Source organism: Brachyistius frenatus, unplaced genomic scaffold (assembly GCF_029030835.1).
Source record: "Brachyistius frenatus isolate BFR_SWC_R1_liver_20210118 unplaced genomic scaffold, ASM2903083v1 Contig_4, whole genome shotgun sequence".
NCBI lineage: Eukaryota > Metazoa > Chordata > Actinopteri > Embiotocidae > Brachyistius > Brachyistius frenatus.
The window spans coordinates 6,854,733-6,882,567 of NW_027210603.1; the positions used below are offsets into that span (position 1 = coordinate 6,854,733).

General features: G+C 41.3%; 1 protein-coding gene across 2 annotated transcripts in view; it reads left to right on the top strand.

Moving 5' to 3' along the window:
• Nucleotides 1–7,409: 7,409 nt before the first annotated feature.
• Nucleotides 7,410–27,835, top strand: part of fgd5a (FYVE, RhoGEF and PH domain containing 5a) — a 37,059-nt gene continuing 16,633 nt past the window's right edge. For both annotated transcript variants that reach the window (XM_069712947.1, XM_069712955.1), the window contains exons 1-6: nt 7,410–8,312; nt 10,549–13,285; nt 21,467–21,584; nt 22,673–22,731; nt 23,120–23,150; nt 25,925–26,076. In XM_069712947.1, coding sequence (XP_069569048.1) covers nt 8,303–8,312; nt 10,549–13,285; nt 21,467–21,584; nt 22,673–22,731; nt 23,120–23,150; nt 25,925–26,076 — 3,107 coding nt within the window. In that variant the 5' untranslated portion in view covers nt 7,410–8,302. The remainder of the gene's footprint in view (nt 8,313–10,548; nt 13,286–21,466; nt 21,585–22,672; nt 22,732–23,119; nt 23,151–25,924; nt 26,077–27,835) is intronic.

Genomic DNA, 27,835 nt, shown 5'->3' on the forward strand with positions numbered 1-27,835 from the left:
CACACACATAAAATATAAACAAATATTTCTGCCTCTGTACTTAAAAATACACTTTCTTCAAAGCGATAAATCTTTATTACCTACTTCAGCCTAAAGTGGCTCTATCACTTGACATTTAAATCTTGGTTATTTTACTGGCGCCACAGTGCTGGATTCATAAACCTATACGACACAGCAGAGCCAAGACCACACTCAAGAACGAGTGTGGGCATTAGAAACAATGGCCACTGGGTCAATGAGGGGTGAGGGGAGAAGTGAGTCCCAGGAGAGAGAGTAAGAGGGATTTTCATTGCACCAAATAATGACAGCACAATATCACCCTGCCGATGTGTTGCGACCACAGTGACGATTGATTGTGGTTCATTGTATCAAAGTTGACCCGTTTGACCTCCCTGTTGCCATGGAGACACATCATCTGGTGATAGCCGCTGATTGACATCAGCTGACACAGTGTTGAAAATGATACACATTACCTGGGGCAGGCATTATTTATGGATAATGTGATTTTAGGTGTCCTCTCCTTCTTCTGTTTGCCTCTAAGAGCAACGCGGTGCCCTAGAAAGTACACGTATGTGTTGCTAAATGGTTTTCCAGGTTATGTTTAAGTGGGAACGTAATCAGTGGCTGAATTCATGTCTGTGATCACATTCAGGCAACAGAAGCAGTTTGGTTAAGGTTAAAGCAATGAAACAAATGGACTTTCTGTATTAAAACAAACTACAATCTTTCCTATTTCTTCATCATTAAAAAGTTGAATGATGCTGCAATCTTTTAAGGTCGATAATATACTGTAAACAATTTACTGGTATTTTCAGTGTCAATATTTGCAACTTGCTACTGCATAATTTACAAAAATGTAATCCCGTTACAATTTATTTTCCTTTAAAAGGTATTTGCCTTTGCAAATTAGTTATAACCATAATTGGCAGGCAACAGGGTCATCACAGGTCAACTTATTTTTCATCATCACCAGTTTCAGCACTCCACTGGACTACAGCAATGTCGTGACCCATGCATTGTTGGCATGATTTTTCACATGACCAGATCTACATGCTGAAGCATATTCCACACTTTAGTGGTTTTTACTGCTTACATAAATGAAAACTGGCTGTGCTTTGTTTATGCTGATGTGGTAGAAAAATCTTCAGTTTGTATATGAAGCATCCTCCCCCCGGCCACACCCTTCATCCCCTGTGGCTCACTGTGCATGAGAATACACAAGAGCCCTGGCTGAAACCACGTCAGCAAAATTTCTGACCAGAGACAGGACAGCCAGGACACTCATGTCCCCACAGGGGATGTCTATGAGAAAGAGAAAAAAAAAGGAAAAGAAAACAAGGGCGCAAAATATAGTGTTCCTGAAAAGAAAGAGAAAAGAAGGTAAAAGAGATCAAAGCAAAGTCATATATGTATTAATGTCATCCCAAAACAGCCTCTTATAGGGTCATCCTGTGTTTACAGAATGGGCTTCAATGCTCTTCATGGAAAGCTTGTCCTGCCAAAGGAAAAGTCACAATGACTTAAATGAGCATCAGTTGACACAGCATACATACAGAAAGGGCACAATGGCACAAACACAATGTATTTAAAGAGGAAAATAAGTTGCTTGGTGCAAACTAATCTTGGTGGACATAAAATAAGCTGGTAATTAAAAACGATAAAGGACATATTTGGTAATGCTTTTGTTGTTTTTGCCGTTACTATTGTTGTTATTTTCAAGTTCAATGAAAAGAACAAAATCAAAATTGAATCTATGCCAATAACTATTATTATCTGTACATTTTAAAACATGTTATATCTTATTCTAAATCAATCGCACACATGCCAAAAATACTTAAAAGATTCATCCCCAAATGAAAATAGTCCCATTAAATGCTTGAGTTTCTCCTGTTTGAGTAACATTTGCTGAAAACTATGGTCCCCTCTGTTATAAGAAGTGATTTAGAATCTTTGAAAAAGACTAATTTTAAAACAGATAAGTCTTCAGTAACAATGTGTGCACCACAGATTGGTGAGGAAAGTTGTAATATACTGAAACACACACTGGGATTTTTGGATGTTTTGTTTTAAATAACGATTTGGAAAAATTCTTCTCTGAAATCTAGTACATAGAACGTGCACATAATGTAAAACATGCAGAAAAAAATCAATGTCAACAACAATAACTTTTGCAAAGTGTATGTAAGATATGGATAAGGCAGTGTAAGTAAAAGTAAACATGTTGAAGTGCATAACAGTTACGGGCCTAAAGCCCAATAGTCTAATGGTTGCATAAATTGGATAGCCTTTTATTACATGATCATTGCAAAGTGTGTAATCTTAATCATGTTATAAACAGGTCAGTCCACCAGAGTATACCGTGTCAGTGACATGTTTTCACCTTGCCTAGCCGTGAAAAGGAAGGCCCCCTAAGTTTAGGCACCAAAACTACTTGACTCGGGTTTGTAAAGAATCATGTTTTGGGTCAAAATAAGTATTTTCATGAATATCATTTTACAAACATACCCAAAATGAATTCATACACAATATGTAAGTTAATTATGTTATCCTTAAAATGTTGCTGAAAAGAAATCCACTTTGGCCTTTGCTTTATCATGGAATTGCACACTGGTCTCTCTGGCAACCCATCCAACCGCCCCAATCTTCATCCGTGCATGGACTTTATTGCTCTTTGTACTTTGTCATACGACCTCCTTAACGAGCTTGTCATACTTTTCATGCATGTATGCATGCATTTCAGCATGTACTTTTCACGCCCATGCAAGGCAAAACATGGAACTGACACTGTATTGTCTAGTGGATTGACAGGTGTATTACACACTTTGTTGTGATTCTGGATTGATCATTTATAGGGAGAGTATTTTTTCTTTTGTAAATTTCAGGTACTCAAACTCTTGTTGTGGCATGATGTGTACAGTGTGTCTGACCTGAGTGTAAAATCCATGTATACACTACCTGATAGTTTGATTCAAACTACATGAAAAAAATAAATCTTGTTCTAATGCAGACCTCTTATTTCATGTCTGTCATGGCCCCATCTTGATTAGAAAGGACTAAATTATTCCAAAACAAAAGCCTACTGGAGACACAAAAGGAAGGTTGTGGCACTGGTTGTTGATATTGTTCTATCAGACAGCTCGAAGGGAGGAAATGCTCTGTCTGAGCTGCCAGGCCTGGCTGTTTGTGGGCGGGGGGTGGGGAGGTGAGAGGAGTGGGGGGTGTGGGGTCCGGGGATAAGAGACCGCCCTGTTATCTTTGTGTAAAAGGTCACACAGGTCTGGCGGAAGAAGCAAAAGCAACAACCATCTGTGTTTTCCACACACTCTGGCGCAGTTATCTAGACCAGGGAAGGCCAGACTCAGTGAACACTCACATGCACACAGACATCACATCGTTCACTCATATCTGATGACGTGGGCAATATGATGAAAGATGCATTGTCAGAAGATGTTGGAAAGCACCCTGATATGTTGTCCTACTTCTAATTTGTGAGTATCATTGTTTTAACACACACACAATTCATTTAAATGCTTTTGCTTGGATTGATTCGTATCAGAGATTTATCTTATGTGTTGCTGACATTGTGTGTTATATAGTTTTTATTCATGCGACAAACCTTTAAAGACAATATATCATTTTCCAATTCTGACACATCTTGGAAAAATAAATGGTTTACCTCAAAAGTGGCTGCACTATAGCAACTAACAGGCATTCAGATATATATGTATATATTCATTCATTTCTATGCTGTAAATATGTTTATTTATGTTTTATATTTCTATTTATGTCTGTCTGTTTAGTTTTTTTGGACGCTGAGAGTGAAGCTACAACCGGAGTCAAATTCCTTGTGTGCGTTAACATACCTGGCCAATAAAGTGATTCTGATTATGATTCAGATACACTTGACTCCTGTGGATTTAAATTATACACTCTCCTCTGTTGCAGATGTTGCATAAGTCATACAATGTGCTTTTACCTTCAGCCAGACTTGCGTGAGACTATATCAAAGCTCTGCCAAAGACGTGGGTTTCGCGAGCAGGAGTATCTGCATCCTCACAGAGTGCTTTGGCTGAGAAATGTGAAAACACTCACAGGAAGAGTAAATTCTAGGCTCGGGGGCTTTTTTTTTTTTTTTTTTTTTTCTCCACAATCCTATTGTTTTCACACAATCAGATTGGTGGTATTGGATAGCATACACATAGGCCACTCATGTGTACACATGTACAGAATACATCTGCATAAACACACACACCCATATTAAATGCTCGGAGCAGATCCCAGGCAGGGAATTCATGTTCCACATGGGACTTGAGTGTTCAAGGTTATTAAAATTATAAACAAAAGCATACAGCACAGATACAATGCAATAAAAACCTACAGACTTATAGACCACACAATTAGTCTCTCACAATGAACAGCCTCTAAGGACAGATATGCTTTATTTTATCTTGAGAATTTGATTTCTATCCAGTAGATCACTGTTTTTACAGTGGAGCTTGTGGATGGCTGTCGCTGCTGCAATAGAGCAAAAGAATAACAAATTCATCTGTTATCAGAGATTTGGCCTACTCTCTCGGTTTCAGGCTAATTAACAAGAATGTAACAGCTATTGTGCCATAGCCATGGCCTTTATTACGCCTTTTGTTTTCAAAGGGGAATGGAGCAATGCTGCCGCATTATCTCAGAGCAGCCTAGACTTAACACAAACAGCACTTATTGACAATTAGCCTGACCTAATAAGCCACTGACACACCTCACAGTCATTACTTGGAAAAGTGATGTCACTTTTAAAAAGTGCTTACAAGTGTGTGCAATTCACATTGTGGTGACGACAGCACCGGAACAACAGCACCAGAACAACAACAAACCTTAGGCAGTTTTAAATCTAATGTATTCAATTTATTTGTGTGACAACAACAATACAAGCCAGTTTGAATGATTCAGTGATGAGTTCTGGAGGACCTTTGGGGAATTAAAACTGTATTTGCTGCTTTTTGATAAAGTGCTGACTCCATCGGTCCACCTGTTTACTATAAAGCTCTGCTGTGTCTATGTGTGTATTCATGTCACTGAGGGGTGTTGGGGTGGGTCCCTGCTTCTGCATTGTTGAGAGAGGGGAGTACACTGCTGACAACAGAGTTTTCTTTTAACTAAGGTTACAGAAAATTGTTTTTAGGCATACAGACACCTGAGTTTGTTCTGCATGATTAGTTGATGTGGTTGTTTTTAATAATACATTATCTATTTTGTCGCAGTCATAAACAACCACAACTCCAATAACCCTGAAATAATCTCGGCACTCTTCAGTTTTCTCACATTTTAATAAAGCCTGTTGTCCTGTGATATCCATATTATTACTCTGAAGTCTCTTAATCAGCAGTGAACACAGGTCTCAGAAGAGCCTGTGGTCTTCCCTGGTTGTGCTGGGAATCAATAAAACATGTCAATAATGATTCGATCAATTACAGCAGTCAAACGCTTTGCCTTCCAATTACAAAGGTGTTTAAGGTCACTTTGAAGAATGAAAGACCTCTGCCTGATTGTTCTGGAGTATTACATAAATCAATATCTGAACTTAATACACTACAGCAACGACTGCAGTTGGCACAACAACATGATTCACGGCCTTCTTTCCTTAGAAATGAGTTTTGTGAGAAACTTCCCAGTAACATACATTATTTTATCACACTGCACCAGATGAGGAAAAAAACTAAAACATGTGCTCTCCAGTAGGCCGCCGCATAAAAGTGTGAAGTCACATAACTTTTAGTCTCAGAGGGGAATAAATACACTCAGCACATCCATCGAGTCCAGTGTCCAGTCACTGGTAAAGCAGGTGTTATGGATTGTCTCAGTTCTGGGAACAAGTTGCTGACCCTTTACCCTGATCTCTTTCCTGTTTGGTGTTGTGTGTGTGTGTGTGTGCAGCCGAGTGGAGGGGAGATAGAGAGTCGGTTTGTTCACTGCTTCCACTGCGTGTTTTTCTTAACATATCGAGTCCCCTTTTCTCCTCCAATCAAGTCGTGTTCCAGGTGGAGTGACAGAGCGCAGCACACAGCCACAGGCTGTCCAGGAAATTTGTGTCCTCCGTCCAAAAACATGTTTTGACCGTCTGTGCCACATCTGGAGGGATATTCACTTCGAAAGCTATTCTTTTCTGCAAAAACATGACACAATACTCTTGACAGGTTCTATTTGCACACCCTGCAAAAGCAAAACATATTTTGCACAAATGAAAGCAAAATAATAAAAAAAAAGGTCATGTGTGCCAATTGTGAGTAAAATACTCCTGAGAGCGGCACATTTGGCACTGCCAAAAGACCACAGGGCAGCTATCTTTAGTTATCCAGTTCAAAAACAAAAGGTTACTTTATGGCAGCTATAAATGTGCTACTACTGACATATAAAAAAAATGGTCTTGGCTTCAACACTACACAATGGTTATTACAGCATCACACTGTAAATGGAAGCAAAACAACTGAGTCATTTGCTGGGTTGTTTTGGTGTAGCTTGTTGCAAAAAACATTACTCAGCATCCTATGCAGATCAGGAGTTTAATTACCGCAGCAAACACAATGGTCACATCTTTAAAACAAATTATTTCATATTAAATACACCCTTTAGTGAGATAATTAATAATTCAGAAACTGTATTATTGCATACACCAAAACACTTATTCTTTAATGAGATGACCCTCATGCAAGTGCGAAGATTACACGAGGTGATTATGACATGAGTACTCTCTAATCACCTTTGAGAGTGCTTTGCACCTGCAGCAAAGCCTAATCCTTCCTGCACCAAACCATCTGGAAAGGGAATTTTGCTGCGTGTATAATGTAGGGGTCTGTGTGGTGTTGCAGCAGTCAGGAACAGAGCCCGGTGGCGATTCAGTACAGCCGATTCTTTTATTGCGTTTCTCTACTCCATCACTATCCACTTCAACGCTGCTGTAAAAAAATCCCTGAGGTCTGCTGCATTGTTTGACCTTCAAGTGTGTGGAAGAGAGGGTAAAATGAGGTTAGATAGTCCCATCCCAATGTGTGGGCATTTAACCAGCATTGGGAGCTGTCAAATCAAAGACCCCAAGTGGGCGACGAGCCCAGTCTCCCCATGTTGCACAAGGTGTCTCTGTCCTTGGAATCCCACCTAGAGCCTTGAGCTGTTCAAAGTTTCTCTGTTCCTCGAACCTTCGTGCTCTGCACAGCACCAGTCAATCAGCTCTGTTAGAGGTTACCTAAAGGGTTAACATTGCCAACCTTTCCCATCTGTTGCTAAGGAAGTGCTGCCTGTTGTGCAGGAAACAGGGAGAGCAGTTTCCTGTTATGAGGAGAGGTTTTTAAAGGGTTGCATTCATTCAATCATGCAACAGATGCCGGGCCAGGAAGCCTAGCCAACAGCGAAAGCTTTGGTGTGCTGGAGAAACTGTTTTTGGAAACTGCTTTTAGGAACCTTTCTATGCACTGGTCTGGTTCAGGAAATACTCCATGCGCAAAACATGCTGGAGAAAACTGTGAGAAGAATCTCTGCTGGAGCTCAGATAATGTGATATATATCATGTTCTCCAATAATGTTCCAGTCTTTCCAAACGTGAAAGTATGTCCTTTGCACAGCTGAACAACTGATGTAACTATGTAAGTCTTAACTCTTCAACTTATCAACTGTGCATCAGTGAAGGGATATGCCAACATACGAACATGTTATTTTGGGATATTCTTTGTGGAGTAGCTTAGAGCTGACCGTAAGTACAATGAGGCACAAGATGGATTGTGGCTTAAAGTTTCAGAGTGAATTTTCTCTAATCGACCCTGCTGTCTCTATTACATTTGCACGCAAATGTGGAGCAGTGTTCTATAACACAACGTGACCAGTAGTGAATATAATTCTCCAGTATTCCTTCAGTGCAAAGACAGTAGCTGAGATATAACAGTATGCATTGCAAAAATAAAATACATTGAGAGTAGGTTTGGTTTACGCTCCGTGTCCGCGCCGTGCTGTAGTCCTGCCTCAGGAAGCGCCAAGCAGCACCTCCCGTTTCCACGCAGGAGCGCACCAGTTTACTGTAGCATCAGCACTGGAGATGCACGGCGCCTGAAAGCTCGGCTGCGAGAAAAGGAACATTGCACAAGTCGACATCCACTGGAGAAGACCAAGATGAAACGTCCTGCAACTCTTCCTCCACAACTTGATTATCCCGCAATATTTTTGTGTGTGGATTAAGTTTCCGTGTCATTTGGAGGGACATCGTAGGTGTGGGGGGAAAATGAGGATAACTGTCGGTTGCCGTGGATGATGATGTCCCACAATGAACGCAGGTTGGTTATAAATGTGTAATTTTAATGTCAAGAGTACAGAAACTAAACTTTAATGGTTTACATCAAACAAAGTGTTGCGCGTGAGCATTTGTTAATGTGATAGATAGATAGATAGATAGATAGATAGATAGATAGATAGATAGATAGATAGATAGATAGATAGATAGATAGATAGATAGATAGATAGATAGATAGATAGATAGATAGATAGATAGATAGATAGATAGATAGATAGATAGATAGATAGATATTTTTCAAGATTTTCATGAGGGCGGTGTTAATGTCTGAAACTGGTTGTGTCTGAAATAATTTTCCACACATTTATTTCCCACCTTACAAGCTGACATCCAGTGCTTTTGTATCGCTTGAAATTATATATTCCACAGGGAAAATAAAATGTCTTTTAGTTTTCAACTTTCATCACACAACTAGTGTGGAAATTGTTTTTGGTTTTCCCATAAAAACAATATTGTAGTAAAATTCATGACACACCTTTTTGGAGTGGTTTAAATCCATTGCATTGGATTAAAGTAGGACCCAGGATGCTCTCAGTGAAGTCGTTATGGGGTTAGAGTTAGGATTAGAATCAGTGTCAGGGAAAGAAGACAGAGGGCAATGTTCTGTATGAAAGGTTACCTGTCCTGCAAATGTAGTGTCTTGTATGGTTTAGCTATTAAGTGAGAGAAGTTGAAAAGTGCTTTCTCTGTATGTCCTTTGCATCATTTTTCAACCAGAATCTTTATTCTAACAATTAAAATCCATTTTAGTTGACAGCCCTGTCAATTAAGATTTTAAACAGGTTGTTATGGTTTGACTGTGACATTCATGATGAGGACACAGTGTGAAATCATATCCTGTGTGTTTGGCACAGCCAAGGTCCCTGTGTCTATCTCTTCCTTTGTTTTTCAAACATTTGTTTTAATTGAATTCTTGTTGCATAATTCATATCCTGTTTTTTGCAGTTGGGTGCTTTGTCAGACTGGGATCCTTGTTTTCGCTCCCTCTTTTATTGTTCTTTGACGCACTCAAAGGCCCTTTTTCACAAAAAAAGTGTGTGTGTACTTACATATGTGTGTGTGTGTGTGTGTGTGTGTGTGTGTGTGTGTGTGTGTGTGTGTGTGTGTGTGTGTGTGTGTGTGTGTGTGTGTGTGTGTGTGTGTGTGTGTGTGTGTGTGTGTGTGTGTGTGTGTGTGTGTGTGTGAGCGAGCGGGAGTGTGAGTCTGTTTTGTGACAATCGGGGAAGAATGACGAGAAGGAAGTCCATTTGTGTTGTGAAAATGTGCACTCCTAGAGAGGCTTATGGAGGAGTGATGGGGGGCCATGCTGTTAATGTCCTTCCCCTATGGACATCCTGTGTGGAGTCCTTCACAGAGACTCTGCTGGACTGGTTAATGAAGCAGGAATTCTTAAGAGCGAGACTGCTGTGGAATTAATATTGGAAATATTGTGTAAAAGTTTTGGAGGAAAGCGATATACAGCAATAGATTATAGTTTCTCACAAAACTGATAAAGAGAAAGAGAACGCAACAAGCAGAAGCACTGACAGAGAGACAGAAAGAGAAAACACTAAGAGATAACCAGAGTGCACACAGGGTTTAATAGGATGTGCGTCAGGGCAGGTACTAAATAACAGGAAGAGTCAAGGGGTGTACACACTTTGTTAAGTACGGGCGTGTTTCATGACTATTCTAAATTTTGTAACCAGTGCTCTTTACTGCACAATTTTTTTGCTTACCTAATTTTCAAAGTCAAAATTACAATGATGATGGATTTAAGCTTCTTAAGCATTCAATCAGTTTTGATTGCTGCACCACTACACTTGTAACTTACTTCGCAATAAATCTGATTCTGATTCTGGTCCTTCACTCTGTCGCCATTCCAATGCACATCAGGCATTTTGTGAAATTATTATTAAATTATTTTGATCAGAATCAGCGAATCAATTAATTTGGCCAAATCTGTCATAAGTGACCATTCTGCATGTGTCATTTCCCAGACGGGAGATGTTATTGTTCTTTGTCTAAGTACCCTGTGGCTCTGTTGTTTTTCCTGCTGATAATGTCCCCTGCAGCTTTCTGCATGTCGCTGACTATTGTGCTGCACATGGCTTCCTCTTCTATACAGAAACAAAAGCCACATTTTATCGTTATGTAAGCTTAGGTACTTAGTAAACAGTAAAAGTAGGATTTGTGTGGCTTTAATAGATTTTAATTTTTTTCTCACTTTCTTTGCACAGATTTTCAAAATCCACTGCAAGTCCCACGACCAAAGGTCCGCAGTCATCTCACCATCAAGGTGCAGTCCAAGCTGATGTCAAAGCCTTGTCCCCCCGTCCTTGGTCCAAAACCTCTTGCAGACCCCAAGCCCAGACCCCTGTACGAGCCCTGCCCTCAACAGAGTCTCAGTAACGGAGATCTGGCTCACTCTGATGGGAGGACAGAAGATCTCCATAACATGTCTGAGGAGAATCAGGACAAAGAGGAGAAAAGTGAGGCAGAGGATGGGGTTAACAGCAATGGCACAGGAGACAATGATAAAGAGGACACAGTAGAGGGAGAAACTGTTGTGGGAACAGAAAAAGAATCAGATGTGTTTGATAATGATGGTGATGTAGACCGCGTTGGCTCAGAGGACACAGTCAAAGCAGACGACGGTTCTGCTGTTGACACTGTAGAGGATGAAAATACTGACAATGACTTGAACCAGCCTGAAGGTGGCAATAGCACTGATGATGACAATATGTCCCCTTCACTTCCTCCAATTCAAACAGGGGAAGAAGCAGGAGAGGAGGAAGAAGAGGAGGAACAGAGTTTTACTGAAAACACTGAAATACTTTGTGGCCCTCCAGAACACTCAGACGAACATGTAGAGGAACAAAACCTTGGACGTAATGAAGCAGACAATGAACAAAGGGAAGACTGTCTGCAGTGTGACTTACTCACAAGAGAGACTGAGATGGAAGCTGGAGGATTTGCATATGGATTCAATGTGCTTCCTACTGTCACTGAGGAGTATCCCTACGATGTGATTGGCCCGACAGATGATGCTAGCGATACATGTGAGTTGTGTGACCCAGCTGAAACAGGAGATACAGAGGTTTGGCAACCAGAACGAGCCACCAAGGATCTCTCAGGCTGTTTTCGGTTCACATCCAGCACTGAGGATGTGTTCGGCCCTTACTCTGTCATAGAAGCTGTTCCAGGAGAAATATGTAGCACTGCTGATCCTGAGTGGAGTGAGGATGACAAACCTTCAACTGCAAATGAAGTGCAAACGGCAGGTCCTTCTAACCAGGAACCTTACTATGTATCATCAGATGATGTGGACAAGCTAGAGGACAAGCAAGCCCTCTCAGAGCACGGTCATACAGAGGAGGGCACTGAGCAGTCAAATCAGCACCAAGACAAAGCAAAGGACAGTGAGTCAGCAGATGAGTATGCAGACATTGATGATTCCCTCTGCTTTAAAGCAGATGACTTTGAGCAATTTGAGTGTGTCTCATCAGAGGATTACGTCGAGATAGGTGATGAGGATGACGAGGAAGAATCGGAAAAGAAGCATATTAGAGTAAGAAGTGTGAAGGAGAGAACAGCTAAACGAGAGCAGGCTTTAAGCGGCCAAAGAAAAAGCTGCCAGCCTCGTCTGAGGTTGTGTAACATCACGGTGCCAGTAGACTTAGACCTGGGCCGCACCCCAGAGCTCACAAACAGGGTGGTGTTTGCCCACACCACTGAGGCCTTTGAAGAAGACATCGAGGAACTAGACTGCCATATTGTGCCTTACTATGAAGACACAGACTCAGATAATGAGGAGCATATATATGAAGAGGCCGGGTTTGACTCAGAAGGGGAGAACTTTGTGACACTTGATCGGAAAACAATCGTCACACGATCAAGATCCTATTCTGGGAAAGTTCCGGGTTATGTCCCAGAAACTGTACCAGAGGAGACAGGGACAGAATACCAGACACATGAATACTGTACAGTGGCCTTGGATAAGAACAGCGAATCCCTCAGCCACTTACAGCAGCCAGAAGTCAACCGTTTGATTCCATCAATGAAGTCCCGTCGCTTCTTGTTATACTCCCGATCTGCAGAAGGTCCAGAATTGTCCTTGACAACCCCAACAGACATTGACCAATCTCTGAAGGGTGACATCAGGATGAAAAGGAAGGATGACACACTTTCCCTCCCATGTGTCATAACCTCTTCTGGAAGCTTCTCCCAGCGCAGCCATCAATCTTCCAGTGGTGTTTCCACACCAACGTCTCTAGTAGACATCCCTCCACCTTTTGAGCTGGCATACATTACTAAAAGACCGGTCACCAAGAGTTCCCCATCCCTCCTGATCCAGCATGAACCCAATGACATACCTAAAAAGAAAAAGTCCTCCTTCAAGCGCTTTCTGGCACTTAAGTTCAAGAAGAAGACGGATTCAAAGGGGTTCAGTGATGGGAGTGTTCGCTCTTCACGTTCTTCCTCTGAGTCCAGCCACCATGGCCCAGTGAGAATCATAGAGCTTGATCGTAGAAGCACTGGCAGCTCTCCTCAGCTCCAGTCCCACATGGTGAACCCCCAGCCACGTCCTCCAGACCTGCCAACCAACTTTGCCCTCTACAAAGACCACCAGAGGAGGAAAGGAGACCCCAAAGCCTTTGGCAGGAGCGTCTCCAGAGTGGAGTCCTTCGAGGAGCGATCTCGCCGCTCTGTCATGCCGTTGCCTCTGACCAAACCACGGTCCATCTCCTTCCCCAGTGCAGATACCTCAGACTATGAAAACATGCCAGCCATGAGCTCAGACTATGAGAACATCCAGATCCTAGGCAGACCCACTAGATCCCACACTGTTACTGAGTTTTTTGAGGATCCAAACTGCACAACAGTTCCCAGCAATGAGAATGATGGCTATGTGGACATGAATAGTTTCCCTGGGATTGACAGCAAACACCAGCCATCGAAAGCAGACACTGAAAGGTAAGCAACGTTTATTTAGGGTTGAATTATTTAGTTTCATCTACAGCAGACCTTAAAGGGTTGATTAACCCAAGTTCTAAACACACATTTGTAACCTTACCTTACACTTTATATCTGGTGGTATCTAGTCATACATATACTGTTTATTTGCCCAGATTTTGAGATTCATCTGAGAAATTTATGTTGACAACTTACAAAGGTAAACATAAGCAATGTCTTTTTTTTCAATGCTGTGAGCACCTAATGAATCAGGGTTGAAGCAGTTTATAAAACATCTCAAAAGCTTGGTAAATGGAACCAAAACAATCTCCACATATTTTACAAACCTGGGTTTACTGACTTTTTAAGGCAATACAAAACTACAAAGTACCATCCATGGCTAATGATTAGTGCTTATAGAGCTGGTCAAATCAATAATTTGTGATTGACAAAAAGAAGCAATATTGTTTATTTTGATAGGGAAGTAAGTGTTAATGGGGTTTTTTAAGCAAATGTTTTGACTGAAATATGAATTCAAATTTGTTCATAGTTATCTATTACTGGAAATAGAATACCTTTTTGGACTAATGTATGGTCAAAACAAGTTATTTGAAGACTTCCACCATTAACATATTAGGTCTATATCAAATTTGAATTTATGATCACAGACAGGGTTTCAGCTAATCTTCTTATATTTGCTTGCATCAAACTGTAGAAATGAGGCATGTATGTATGTTCCCTTTGTAGTCATGTTAGGGCCAGACCTTTTTACTCAGAGGTGCAGTGTCTACCCCTGAACAGCTGACAGATTTTCTTTCTCTGTATCTCAGATGAGCAGAAGGCACCTGGCTGAGTAGACTCTGATCTCCCTCTTGTAGGAAAGTGTTCTGTGTGAGAGATGAGCAGCCTGAGATGTCAGGCATCGCTGGCTGTGGGAAGATGGACAATGCTTGTGGGAGAGCTTACTCCTGTTTTTCATTTGGTGGATTTAGAGGTCACATCTGGCGCTGCTGCTTCCTATGCAAGTCTGAGGTGACGGAACAAGTAGCAGCAATTGGGTAGCTCACTGAGCGCAGATTATTCACGTTGGAGAAAGTCATTATGGATGCAATTAAAAGTGAAAAAATGTGGGGGAGTTTCTTTCACACATGGAAGTGGAGAAGAGTGAAGAAAAGGTGAGGTTTCAAGGGGAGGGGATGTGTGAATAGAAGGAGCAGATCAGTGAGAAAACAAAAGAGTATAAAGTAAGGTTGGAGGGGTGCCGTAAAAACAGCAGATAGAGAGTGAGAGCAGTTGTGTTGTAATTGCTCTCCTGTACCTGACACTGATGGTTAAGTTTAGGAGAGCTTTTATTAAAGTAGCTCTCTCCCGAGTGCCTCTCTTTCATCGGACCCTGGAGGGGCTGCAGGATTTACTGCAGTGTGTGATAGAGTGAGGAATCACCAATTGACTCCAGCCTGTGGCACAGACTCAGCCACTGCAGGCCACAGTCTTCCCCCACTTATAATATAATAGTTGTGTTTGATGACCTCTGTGTAGTCAAAGAGATGGTACATTACCAAGAGCTCCCTGAAAGGCTGACGATCTCATCCTGGGACAGAATGTTTCTGCTTGTTTTTGTTTCTTGTGCAGCCCTTTGTTTAGTGTTCATGTGCAGATAGCTGCTGTTTCTTTCACCATTTTAATTGTTTTCAGTTATTTAGTTTTTCATAGCTATTTGCCTATGCAGAAGAGGATTTATATAATTTAGAAAACTTTTCATACATATGAAGCTCGTACTTCCCTTTTCTTCAGTCTCTGTAACAATACTATATCATGACTTCCCCACTGTTTGTTTACACAGTTCTGTTCAACTGTATATATGTCTCTCAACATTTGAAACCTTTCCATTCCCCAAAAAATGGTCACTCTTGGAAGGCTCTTTGTCTCCCAGTGATGTTACCCATGGGGCTCATTGTGTGCTGAAAGTCTCACACCGCTCACAGTGATGCAAATAACTTATCTATCCTGTCACCTTGCCTTCACTGCATTCCTCCTATAGATGCTTCTGTTACCATGCAGGGCCAGTCTTTGGTGTGTCTATACAGGCCTGGTTTATGTTTATGTGAGTCTGAGTGTATACATCTGTGCCTGGGTGTGCCCATTAAGCCCTGTGTACTCAGTGTAGGTGTTTTTGTCTGCCTTTGTGTGTAAATCTTGTACTAAACTCTTTTCAAATCTTGACACTGTCCCATGCCAACATGCAGATGATGGCAGTGATTTATTGAGAACACATTCAACAGTCAATGTGGCTGTAGGCCCACTGAGGAAAAAAGTGGATTTTTGTGGTGAGGAAAATAACCAAGTGGCCCCACAGCACTGCACACAAAAGGACAGTTCCTGCAGAAGCAGACACGCATTTTAAGAAGAACTTACAAAGCTGCTGTCCCACAGGCTTGGCTTGTTTCCACTTGTGTGATTAATGTATAGCAGCATTTAGACGCTACATCAACACAAGCATTCAGCCTAAGCAAAGAGACGTGTTCATTAGCAAGCTACCAGCTACTGTAGTGTGCAATGGAAAAGGAGAAGGCCCACTAATGATTCATCCCAAGCCAAACCAAGGTGTTTGTCTGTGTGTGCGTATATGTGCATAAATGTGCATGCACACAGTTACAGCACTGTGCTGCTTTATCAAAGATGAGGCGCCTGCTGAGGATGCAGTCTCAGCAGAATTGTCCTTGCCAACTAGCCTTGCAGCAACAAATGGGAGCTGGAAAAAAGTACAGAAAGTGTAGGATTTGTGATTGTGTTCAATTTAGAGACCATTAATTGGAGATAATTTGATCTGAATTTTGGGAACAGGACCACACCTCAAACACTCCCCTTCCAGTCACGCGTCTATAAATACCTGCCCATCCGGCACGTCTGTCTGCTCTTGTTGTCCGTTCAGACCCATAGAACGCCACACCGCTCGTTCATCCTGCCTTCGGAACCGGCTCCATTATTAACCTTATCCTCAAAACATACTTTAGTGTCCTCTTCGCCTCAGCAGATGGTCTTCACACCGACCTGCGAACCCACAAACTCCGCTTTCACCAAGGACCATGTTAAGGCAGTTCACTGGTCCAATCGCCATCAGGAGCATTCCAGCAAAAAATAAATAAAAAACGCCGCCGTCCTACAGCCGAGATTCCGTTCGAGGAAGATCATCCATCATTCATGACGTCACCATGCACTCCCGCAACATCGGGTTGGCAGGTTTGCACGTTCCTATCCTCAATTTTATACAGTTTTCTGATCCATTTCCCATATCGGGTCACTAGTTCCCCCTTCCTATATGCTTCATTTTCAACAGTTTCCTCCTGTTTCTCACACCAAGATGCCAGTTTTCCTCTCGACTACCACCTCATTTCAACAGTTTTCTGCCCATGTCTCAGGCGCTGGCTCACAAGTTGTCCTTTTCTCTGTCCCCTAATTTCAGCAGTCCTCGGATCTTATTTCCATTTCATAAAGATGTGCTTGTTACCGGCATCGGGATGCCAAGTTATAATTCTTCTGTCTCCCTATTTCATTTAAGTTTTCCCGTTCTCCTAGCACCAGGTTGCTCATTTCTGTTTCGTCAGTCCTCCCATTTCCTCAAACTACTACGCTCATTTGGGGCACCGATGTGTATGTCTCCATTTTGTCTGTCTTCCTACTCATCAAACTACAGCGCTCATTTTGGGCACCAAGAGGCCCGTTTACAAATCGGCCATCCCTCTATTTCATCAAACTTTGGCGCTCATTTCAGGGGCTAAGGAACCAGCTTCAGATTAGTCCATCCTCCCATTTTATCAATCAACAGTGCTCATTTTGGACATTAAGCCTTCCCCAAACCGCAGTGTCTTACCCAGCTCCAATGCATTCCACCATATCATAATCAATAAATTCTGTTAATACTTAGTTGAGGTGGTCATCCTTGCTAGTGAAGTTTTTTTTCAGATGGACTTACAAGCGTAATGCAAATATGTTGCTGTCCCTGTGCATACAGTAAAAAGGTTTATCGTGGTATGTTCAGTAAGGGAGTGCTAATATGTGCACCATTGTGCATCTCTAGTTTACCCTTTGGCATCGTTTACACTTCCAACAGTCCAACATGAATTTCTTCGACATGATGACAAAGCCCTGGAATGGCCTCTGAAACTGCTTTTCCACCCACTGTTATGTTAGTGTTAGTAGTGATGAGGGAGACATCTTAAGTATATTGTTGCACTGGGTGGTGACTGTGTGCTGTGTAACAAGGGGGTGGACAGGGCGTGTCACTGGCTCGCCAGGCCTGGTGCCAGTCGCTCTGAGGTCATTGCCAGGTCATCCCCGGGGAGGAAGTGTCCAGCCAAGGAGCTTCCCACCAGCCTGTTTACAGGAAATGCAGGACGAGGGCAGGGCTCTGGTGGGAGGTAGGGAGGTGGAGAAAGGGGCGGACAGATAGGATGAAGCGGGAAAAAGGGGGTCATTGTGGTGGGGTGGAGGTGCGTAGACTTTCCCTTGAACAACAAAATGAGGTGTGGTCCAGTCAGTAATGTCAGGTCTGCTGGTATTGTTGCTCCACTTTGTCAAGGATCTCTCACTTCATATACCCATCATCCCCCATAGCAAACTTCTGACTCTAAAGGTACAGAAGGACAAATCGACCAGAAACAAGCAAACAGAGGTTATAACAGTGTTGCATGTGCCCCTGAATCAAAACCTATCATGTCAGCAGGAGTCAGCGATACATTGTCTTCACTAACCACTTCACACTATAGCAGCTACACAGCAGCCGCAGGCTATATGTAATCACCCTCACTAAAAGCAGCAAACAATTTAACACTGCTCCCATGCTCTTAATCCCCCCATTAGTGTTTCAATCTTCTATAGTTAGCAAGCTAATGAACCTATTCACTCGGTCCTATTTCCTATAATAGAGCCATTACATGTGGGAAAAGGTCTGTCTGATTGGTCCTAATACTACTTTAATACTCAGTGTTTAGCTCAATTGATTTATATGTTACCATCAAATTCACAGATAATTAGTAGATTATGGGTCTTTCACCAGTCATTGGGTCCTCTTTCGAATTTGACACAGTAGATTTAACTTTGTCGTTTCATCAAAGACTTTGCAGTCGGCTGGCATAATAGCATTTAATTAATTGTCCTGTGAAAGGTCTTCCTGTATTGTCATCTTACAAAACTATTTGTCTGTTTAAATGTGGTGACTTATAAAAATAAAGCAGATTGGAGCTACAAGAAACCTTGAAATGGTAGTATATTTTTAAGGAACCATAGTAATTTTAGATTTTTTTTTTAAGATCTTCTCTAGGATTTGGTCACAGCCCTCCATTACAGCACGGACGGTGTGTGTTGAGAGATTGCAGTGATGTTGATGGTTGTAGGTGAGAAGGTGAAGGTGAGAATCCTCAGTCTTGGATGTATGATGGAATTTGACTCACCTGTACAATAAATCAGAGCTTAAGAATGAATTCAAAGAAGACCCATCCCTCCAGTTCTCTTTCCACCACAGCATCACCCAGGAGCCTGACCTGTCGACTCTGAGGTCAACCATGAGTAATGGGCCATAGATGTTTTCACCAGCCCACCCAATAAGGCTGAAAGGTGTGTGTGTGTGTGTGTGTGTGTGTGTGTGTGTGTGTGTGTGTGTGTGTGTGTGTGTGTGTGTGCGTGCGTGCGTGCGTGCGTGCGTGCGTGCGTGTGTGTGTGTGTCTGAGAGCTTAAGCTGTGCAGTGAATCATATGAAGTATGAGTGTATCTGAATGGAGATGAAGTCCAGCAGGTAACTCTGTTAACCTTTGGTCTTCCAAAAGCTGCCTACACTCTGTTCACACAGGGGGCGGTTTCAGGCATCAGGAAAAACTATCATTACAAGGCACTGTGCATGCATGTGTGAATTTATCAACGTATGCAGTACATGTCTCATCTTATTTACGTGAAATTTATCACACTGTCTGCTTTACATATTTCCTAGTTCCTACAAAGCAGAGAGTGATGAGACAGGGCTGCAGCTGCATGGAAAAAAATATTTCATTATAGATAGGTTTAGAAGGACTTCAAATAACTATTCCGTTATCCACAGTGATTTCTTTTCATTTTTGTTTTTGTTTTTGTTTGTGCAATCAACTAATCTCTTCAATACACACATCTGTAGATTCATCTGACATCAAATTTGAAAGGAAAGCCCATACTCTCCATTTCTGATGCTGCTTTTTTGTTTGGTATCTTTCTTTTTATAGTCCCGTGGAAAGACATTATAGAATATTTCACAAATATTTCTTTGCAAGGGGGAAAATTTATAATATCAAATTGGTTTCTCTTAACCTTCCTTATAGCACGTAGTAAATTATGCCCAATGAAATTAATGAAATTAACTTATAATTGGCTAGTTAGGGTAAAAAAAAAAAAATCAAGGATCTGCCGCTCACTTCACAGAGCTGCAAGAGATTATGCCAAAAACAGACATCACATCAATGCTTGTGGTCGTAGGCACACCTACACACTAGCTGTTCTTTTATACTTTTTATTTTATTTTATTTTTATTTTATACACTTTATTAATCCCCGAGGGGAAATTTCTTCACTACAGCAGGGGGCTCTCAGGGGGGAGATGCTGCAGCAGGCTGCCACTAGCGCGGCGCCAGGTGCTGTCGAACATGCGACTTGTGTATATACGCTAATTTTAGTGGCGTGACATAGTGGATGGCAATGTCTGTCAGTCCAGCAGTGTGGATATTTGGTGGATGAATTCCCATGAAATTTGGTTCAGACATTCAGAGTACCCAGACAATGAATCACAATGACTTTGTTGATCTCTTGATGTTTTTTTTGCTGGCACCACCTGCAGGTCAAAGCTTTGTTGTGAACCATCTCAACATCTACCTGATGGGATTACCACAGAATTTAGTTTGTGGTTCCCAGACAATGAATCCTAGTGGCTTTAATGACTTTTCCTTTAGTGCCACTTTGCGGAACCCATTTGTGGTTTTGGGGTTTTGGTTTTGGGGATCAAGCAATCAGGTTGCTTTACAATTAACACAACTAAAACAAGCACTTATGTGCACAGGTCAGATAATGAATATGCAGGAAAGAAACACGTGACTTTTAGAAAATATACAGGACTAAAAAGTGAAACTTCCTGAATTAGATCATAAGAAAATGTGCATGCATGAAATGATCTTTTTATTTTTGAATTCTCATAATAACAGTTTGTTTTGCCTGTTTGTCAGCAGATATAAACAATGCAGATTTGTGTGACCAATGACATGATGGATATCTTTTTTTTTTCAATATAATAGGAGGGTCTAAAATGATCAAAAAGACCAGAATGAAAATCAGCTCCACTTTGAGTAAAGAGTTTAGATTGTCCAAAATGGAAAGATTCCTATCAATACCCCTTTCATATCATCAGCAGTATTCTCTGTTACATTGCAGTACCAGCTGTACTCGAAATACTTACAGTAGCAGAACTTAATGAATAACAAAGCGTGTCTGTATTGATAAATATTTTGCTCCTCTGCAGTACTTTTTAGGCTATAAAACTTTTACATCTGGGATGAAACCAGCAGAGAGTCTCACTGCTGTCCTACACCTGTTGTATTGCATTTTTTTTATAGGATTTGCTTTTCAGTTATATTTCAGGCAACGTCAATGTTATCAGACATACTGAATGGGTCTTAATGGGCCAGAGGACATTAATAATTAGCGCAGGTTGCATTTAGAGGGATTAAATGTGAAATGAGCTAAAGCATGCCCTCTCAGGTATAGCAGCGCACAAAAGGATTACCAGTGTACACACACAACTGTACCATCTGTGAGGAGAAGAACAAGTCAGTAAAGGGATTACAGTGGGCCACTTGAGGGCTCCATATGATGACTGAAATGCTAAGAGACACACACAGGAAAAAGACTAGCATACATTTACCGGGGAATTAGAGTATTGTTCAGTGTTTTGAGAATACACTTGAATATGGTGCCTTTTTTCCTGCATAGTGTACTGTTCAGAATTTGTGTCCTGTATGCTGCTCTGCATTCCCAACTGAAAATAGTCAGTGCCTTTCTTTAAGGTTAAAACAGTGATTTTTCTGGCATGCTGTTGTGTACATATTGTTATAGTACAAACTATTCACATTTTAACACCAGCGTAGTTTTGTAGTTTGTAGTGTCTTAATACTGTCTTTTCCTCCTTTGGCAGTGCCTACACAGAGCCTTTTCCAATCAACTCCGTCTCTGCTGGGCTGTCAGCGGATGAAGACCATGGCCGTACCTCGGAAGAGGAAGAGGGGCTTGCAGAGCAAAGTTATGACCGACAGGTGAGTTATGGGATACAAAAACCAATGACTGCTGAGAAGAAGGTGGTAATTTAGTCCTCTAAGTGGTCCAGCAAATCAAATTGAATTATAGAAGTCCTGTTTTTATCTAATAATATACCACAGATTTGGATTTTCATTCTATTTTAGACATAATGATTTGAATAAAAGTGGTACCATAAAATAAGAAGTGAACAACAGAATGTAATGACAATTACATAGTGAGCTTTTTATGGTGAGATGCATTATACACATGGTGACTCATTCATGAGTCAAAATTGCCAAAGCTTCTTAAGTCGAGCATTATATGGGACATATGCTTGTCCATAGGGATCCATTTAACAGTTAGGAGTTTATGTATCCATAAACTTTTTCTTCTAGTTGAGAAGCAGTCCCTTAAATTTCCCACATTTGCATACATTAAAAGATGCTGTTTTACTGTAGTTTAGAGATGGACCCCACCTGTCCCGCTGCTATCACATTAATATCAGCCTCATCATGTGACATGCATTTCCTTGTTTTCGCTTTCTTCAAAGAAAAGTTACAATAAACTGGAAGGAAAAAAGTCAAGGAGGAAGGAGACCAGTGAGACTTAAGTTGGCCCCAGGAACAGTTTAATTTAATGGAAGTGTGTTTGGGTTTTATTTCAAGGAAATGAAGATCAGTGTGCCTTTAATTCAGCATTTGTGAAATGCGGAAAAAATAGCACTGACAAAGCACGGGAGCCTTGCCGGTAAACCTCTAAATGGCTTCAATGTTATGTTTTGGCTCGGATGTTTTGAGACCCTGTGATTAGCCTCTAAATCAATGGGCAGCATTGTTGTCACCACACACACTGCCGCTCATACATAATGCATCTAAATTTAAAAGTACTAGAGAAAGCCTTCATGTCTGTGCTGCAGCGTAATGAAATAATCAGTCTTATTTTGACAGCAAGAATCAGAAAAAAATTTGAATTTGTTTTTTTGTCAGTCTCCTTGGCTGCTGTAGCTCTTCCTATTAATGTTTGAGTGGGGTAAGTGCCCACAGAGAGCCTTTAAACATTAACTGTGTTCATTCATCTCCCACTGTTCTCGCTCCCTGTCACGCAGATTGATGGTCGATCCCGAGCCTTCTACATTGCCAAAGAGCTCGTTGACTCAGAGAGACTGTGAGTATCTGCATTTGTAGATTTCCCCATTTGAGTTGGATCTCCTCCATGTCCTCACAAACATCATGCTCAATCAACATCTATATATTATTAGTAGTATTAGTGTTGTGCCTCTATGCTGCTTCCCAATTCCTTCCAACTGCATCTCTCCTGCTTCCGCATCAATTCATCAAGCTGCATGCAGAGTAACTGACATCCAATTACAGGAGTGTCTTACACCTCTTGCCCTGCTACGCACTTAACCATTCTTCTGATGTAGTTTTCCCATCATGCATAATTTAAATAATTTAATGAGTTTTGTAGAAAAATTAACATAGTTGTGTAGAAGGTTGTGGATTCCTTTCCACTTTATCATTAAATTGAATGATTCTCTTTTTCTGTTTTGCAGACACGTCAGTGCCCTCAAGTACCTTCAGGAGGTAAGACAACCTCCACTGCCACACACCACAAACGTGTCACATTGGCTTAAAATGTCTCCTTCGTGAAGGTCTATTAAAGTTTCTTAAAGATGCCACTGATAACATCACATCCTGTGTGTCTGCTCCCCAGTCTCTGTCTCCTTCTTCTTCTCCTCCTCCCCCCTTTGTAACGCTCTGCTCAGGTTTATCAGTGTTGTTGCAGCGCAATCTACTTCCTGGTCTTGACAAAGTTGACATGTTGTGCTCTGGTGTGGTCAGTTGTAAGATGACGCTGCATGTGCACACTAGGCGCTCTCACTGATACTGCCCTTGTGTCTTTACTCAACTAACACTGAATATGTGGACACTCCCTCGACTGGCAATCTGCCACCTAAAGGTCACAAAAAGGCTGTTGGTTCCTTTTTTTATTGGTTAAATTAGATGCACACTATGAGCTCCTTATGACCAGATTGACCATTAACTGGAGAATATCCCTCTCTACAGAGTAATGCGAATAGTTAATGCAGGACAGAGAATTTAAAGGTGAGCTGTGGTAACCCTGCAGCAGTCAGCCATGCATCACAGCCAACTGTTATCATCTCTTTTCATCATTTCTCAATCACTGCCTGTCAAAAACAAGACCACATCCCTGCAGAGTTACAAATAAAGAAGGACATTTGCCACATAAAATGACCTTCAGACTGTGGATACTGGAACAGTTCAAACAATTATTTAACTTAGATTTATTTAATTTTTTTAAGAAAATCTTATAGAGGAAGTGAGATAGGCGACATCTTTTCAAAAATGGTGGCTATTACGGTGATGGTTGCCTGTACAAATCTGACAGGTAGAATCAGCGAAGCCAAAGAAGCCCATCAGTCAGCCCGTACCTTATAACCTTGAATAAGGTCATAACCTGAATTTCTTATGTGAGGCCCTTTACCGTGATTTATGAAAGCCTTCTGTGAGTACAAAGCTTTGTGTAATGTGTAATTTAATGCCATTAAACACCAACTAATGTAAATATTATACAACAGACCCCTCTAATGATCATAAATCTGCAATCTCATCATGATGTTCAGTTACACTGATTAGCTGCTGTATTCCAAAGCACAGACAGATACATATGCTGCGAGTCAATCTGGACGTCAGTGCGTCAGATGTGACATTTCTGCAATAATTGCGTGAACTGTTTTTCAGTGTAAATGATCTTCTTTCAGAAATTGTCACTTTAAAAGACCTTGGCTTTCATTCCTCTGACGTGTTACCTTTGGTACCTTTCAAAGGTGACATTGAAGCCTTTTTCATCATGCTGTTGCATAATGCATGGTTACTGAGTTGGGATCTTATTATTCTTGCAAGCTGAATCAGTGATTTTTTTTTTGGAGATATTAGTTACTGTTTGATGCAGACTAATATCCCAATTAGAATTAAACTAAGTAATTTGTCTGGGAAACACCCCAGCGGAGCAACATGCACAAACACAGTCTGGGAAAAAAAAACAAGGAGCAGCGTTAAGTTAGAGGCACACATGAGCTATTGTTCCATTGTTTGATAAGGAATAACAAGAATACAAAGAATTTCCAGACCCTGTCTCCACATAGGAAGGGAGGCCATGCTCCTCTTCTAAACGACTTTCCCTATAACGGCTTCAACATATGAGGCTTAGACTTGTTATTTTTTTTTCTTGTTTGTGACCCGTGACCTTTGAACAGATTCCCTCTGTTGAGTTATGACTGAGCATAAACGGCTGCTCAATCAAGTGCTTAACGTTGCTTCTTGACCTGCCCTACGTGAGGAAAATAGGAATAAAGTGGCGAGTGGCTGGGCAAAAAAGGAGGTTACAGTCCTGCTCATTTACAGATCTGAGAGTGTGTGTGTGTTTGTGTGTAACCAGGGACACGGAGTCAACCAGAGCCCTAAACGTAGCTGTTCTTTTTCCCGGCAGACGTGATGAATGTTAACTCATACGCGATCGATTGTGCATGATGAACGGCGTGTTCTGAAGCGCCCGGTGTCACCACATTATTGCACGGCCGACTGGGACATCTCTATTTGTTTTATGTCTGTGCTTTACTCTGAACTGAAATTGATGGGCCTCAGACACTTATCCCTTACAGACACACTGTTGCTTTATAGACAGCATGACATTAGTTTGTCACACAGCGTCACTCACAGAAAAAAGTAATATATTTTAAAGCATGTTGACAACTCCTAACGATTAACCTACTTTCATTTACTTTTTGTGTTCATTTGCTGAGTAGATAAATAACCTCCCTCCTGGTTTTGCACTCCCATGTGCAATAACTCCTCATATTAGTCCCTTTAGTCACTGACACTGCAGCTATTAAAGCCTGTTGCACATGTTTTATGGGTGCTGAATGGACTCCACTGGACCCAGATTCACTGCATATCAGTGCATTCTTGTCTACAGAGAAATGAAAAGTGGGCGAATGTACAGTTGTACAAAACAGTGTTGTGTCATTGAGAAAGGTCATTATGTAACAACACCTGGCATGTAGCTCTTATGCAAACAGGGCCACCTTTCCTGAATGTCTGGACTGGACCCAAAGTACTGAGATGATATGAAGGGAGGGTGGCAGGAAGGATGTTTAGGAGGATCTGACCTTCCTTCCATTTTTCTCTTCGTTCCTCATTCCTCTGTGCCTTTCATTTCTCCTCCCTTCCTCACAATGATTTCCTCCAATCCCCCACCCCCCTTTCTGCCCCGCACCTTTGTCATCTGAAAAAAAAAGATACCTCCTCACAAATCCTGTTTTCCCTCTCCTCTGCAGGACTTTAGGTCAGCGGTGACTGAGGCGGTGGATGAGGAAGGGGAGCCATTGCTGGAGGAGCAGAGGTTGGGGGAGATATTGGGTGTGCTCCCCCAGGTCTACACCCTCCACAGCAGCATCCTTACTGAGCTGGAAGAGCGTATTATTCAGTGGTAAGAAACTCTATTGTAGTTGCTCTTAGCTGCACTATGGCCAATTGCTCTAGAGAATAATTCCATATTTTTTTTATACACTTTAATTTAGTGGTTTAAAGACAGATGTAGAGCAAAGTGTTTCACAGTCGTGATAATTTACTCTCCACTGAGGGCCCCAGTAATTACTCTACACTATTATAACTCTGCTTTAAAATGCAGTGCAGTGAAGTGTCATGAAACAGGGGTTCTTCTTTAACCAAAGGTCTTGCAAGGCAGCAGGCACCCACTTTACTGAACTGCCTTTGTTAGGCACAGGTGTATTGTCCTGTTATTGATTCTTCTAAAAGAAGTGGTTTCAATTTTGATCAAATTTAGTGATGTGAGTGCTGAAAGGAATAGTTTGATGGTTTGAAAAATAAAAAGCGGCAACCAGCTATGCCATTATGAAGCCTCTAATTCGGATTTTTGCCGTTCCCTTCTTGCAATTTTTGAGCCAGAACCTTTTTTGGAGCCAACCCCTAGTAGCCCTCAGTGGTATTGTAGTTTAAGACACTTCCACATTGGCCTAATTTTTCAGACCCAGAAACTGCATCTACTTTTATTTACAGTCTATGGAAAATATACATATTTGTCCTCTTACTGAGCGTAAAGTGAAGATTACAGATTGATCTCATCAATACCCTGAATTTAAGCAATAGCTTGTAAAATCAGTCTTCTACAATTGTAACAGGACACATGATAATCCCAGACATCCATGCAGTGCAGCAACAATAAATAGCTATAACAATTTAAGTAAGCAAAATATTCGTAATGGTTTGTTAAAGTTTGTCAAACATCCATATGTACGACATAAGTAACTGAAGTTAAAGTAGTTTAAGAGGGAAAAGTGCCTACAATTGAAGAAAAAACTATATTTCTGTGAACTCCACATCCATCCCAGCAAACCAAAAGTGTGTAATACACCCGTCAGTCCACACTAGGATATAGTGTCAATGCCACGTTTTGCCCTGCGTACAAATGAAAAGTATACAGATGTATAACTGGTTGTAAAAAGAGTGATAAACAAACACAGGGCTTTCATTGGAGGGGCTGCTGTTCGAGTCTATGAGAAAGCAAAAGTCAATGTGGATTTCTTTTAAGTAGCATATTTAACTTAGTACATTAAATATAATTGGTGACATATGTAATGCAATTCATGTAAAATTACTTATTTGAACCCAAACCATGATTTTTTTTTCCTAACCACGTAGTTTTCCTAAGCCTAACCAAATTGCGACCGGTCACATCCAAATGTAAACACTGGTTGGATACAGACTGGACCCAAATACACAACACTGAAGTCAGTTCAGGCTCTTTACTTGAAGCTTGCACAATACTTTAGTAGGCAGTAGATCAGAGGGAAAAGGCAAAAAGGCATAGTCCAAAAACAGGCTGCGGTCAGAACCAGGGAGTCAAACAATTGGGCTGAGGTACAAAAAGGGCCAAGCAAAAAGCTGAATCAAAATTACACACAGCAGAATAAAAAAAATGGGAAAACTCTGGGAAACACTGAGAGGAGAACGCCTGGAATGATGAGCACAAGACAGCAATGCACTGACACAAACTGACAGGAACAAGTAGATTATATACACAAGAGGGCGAAAGGACAATTGGACACAGGTGGGAACAGTCAAGGCAGCGGTAGGTAATCAATCACACACATAGGCAGGAAGTCAAGGCACCCGAAACAAAAGGAATGGGATAAGTAACCAAAATAAAACACGGAAACAAAATGAGA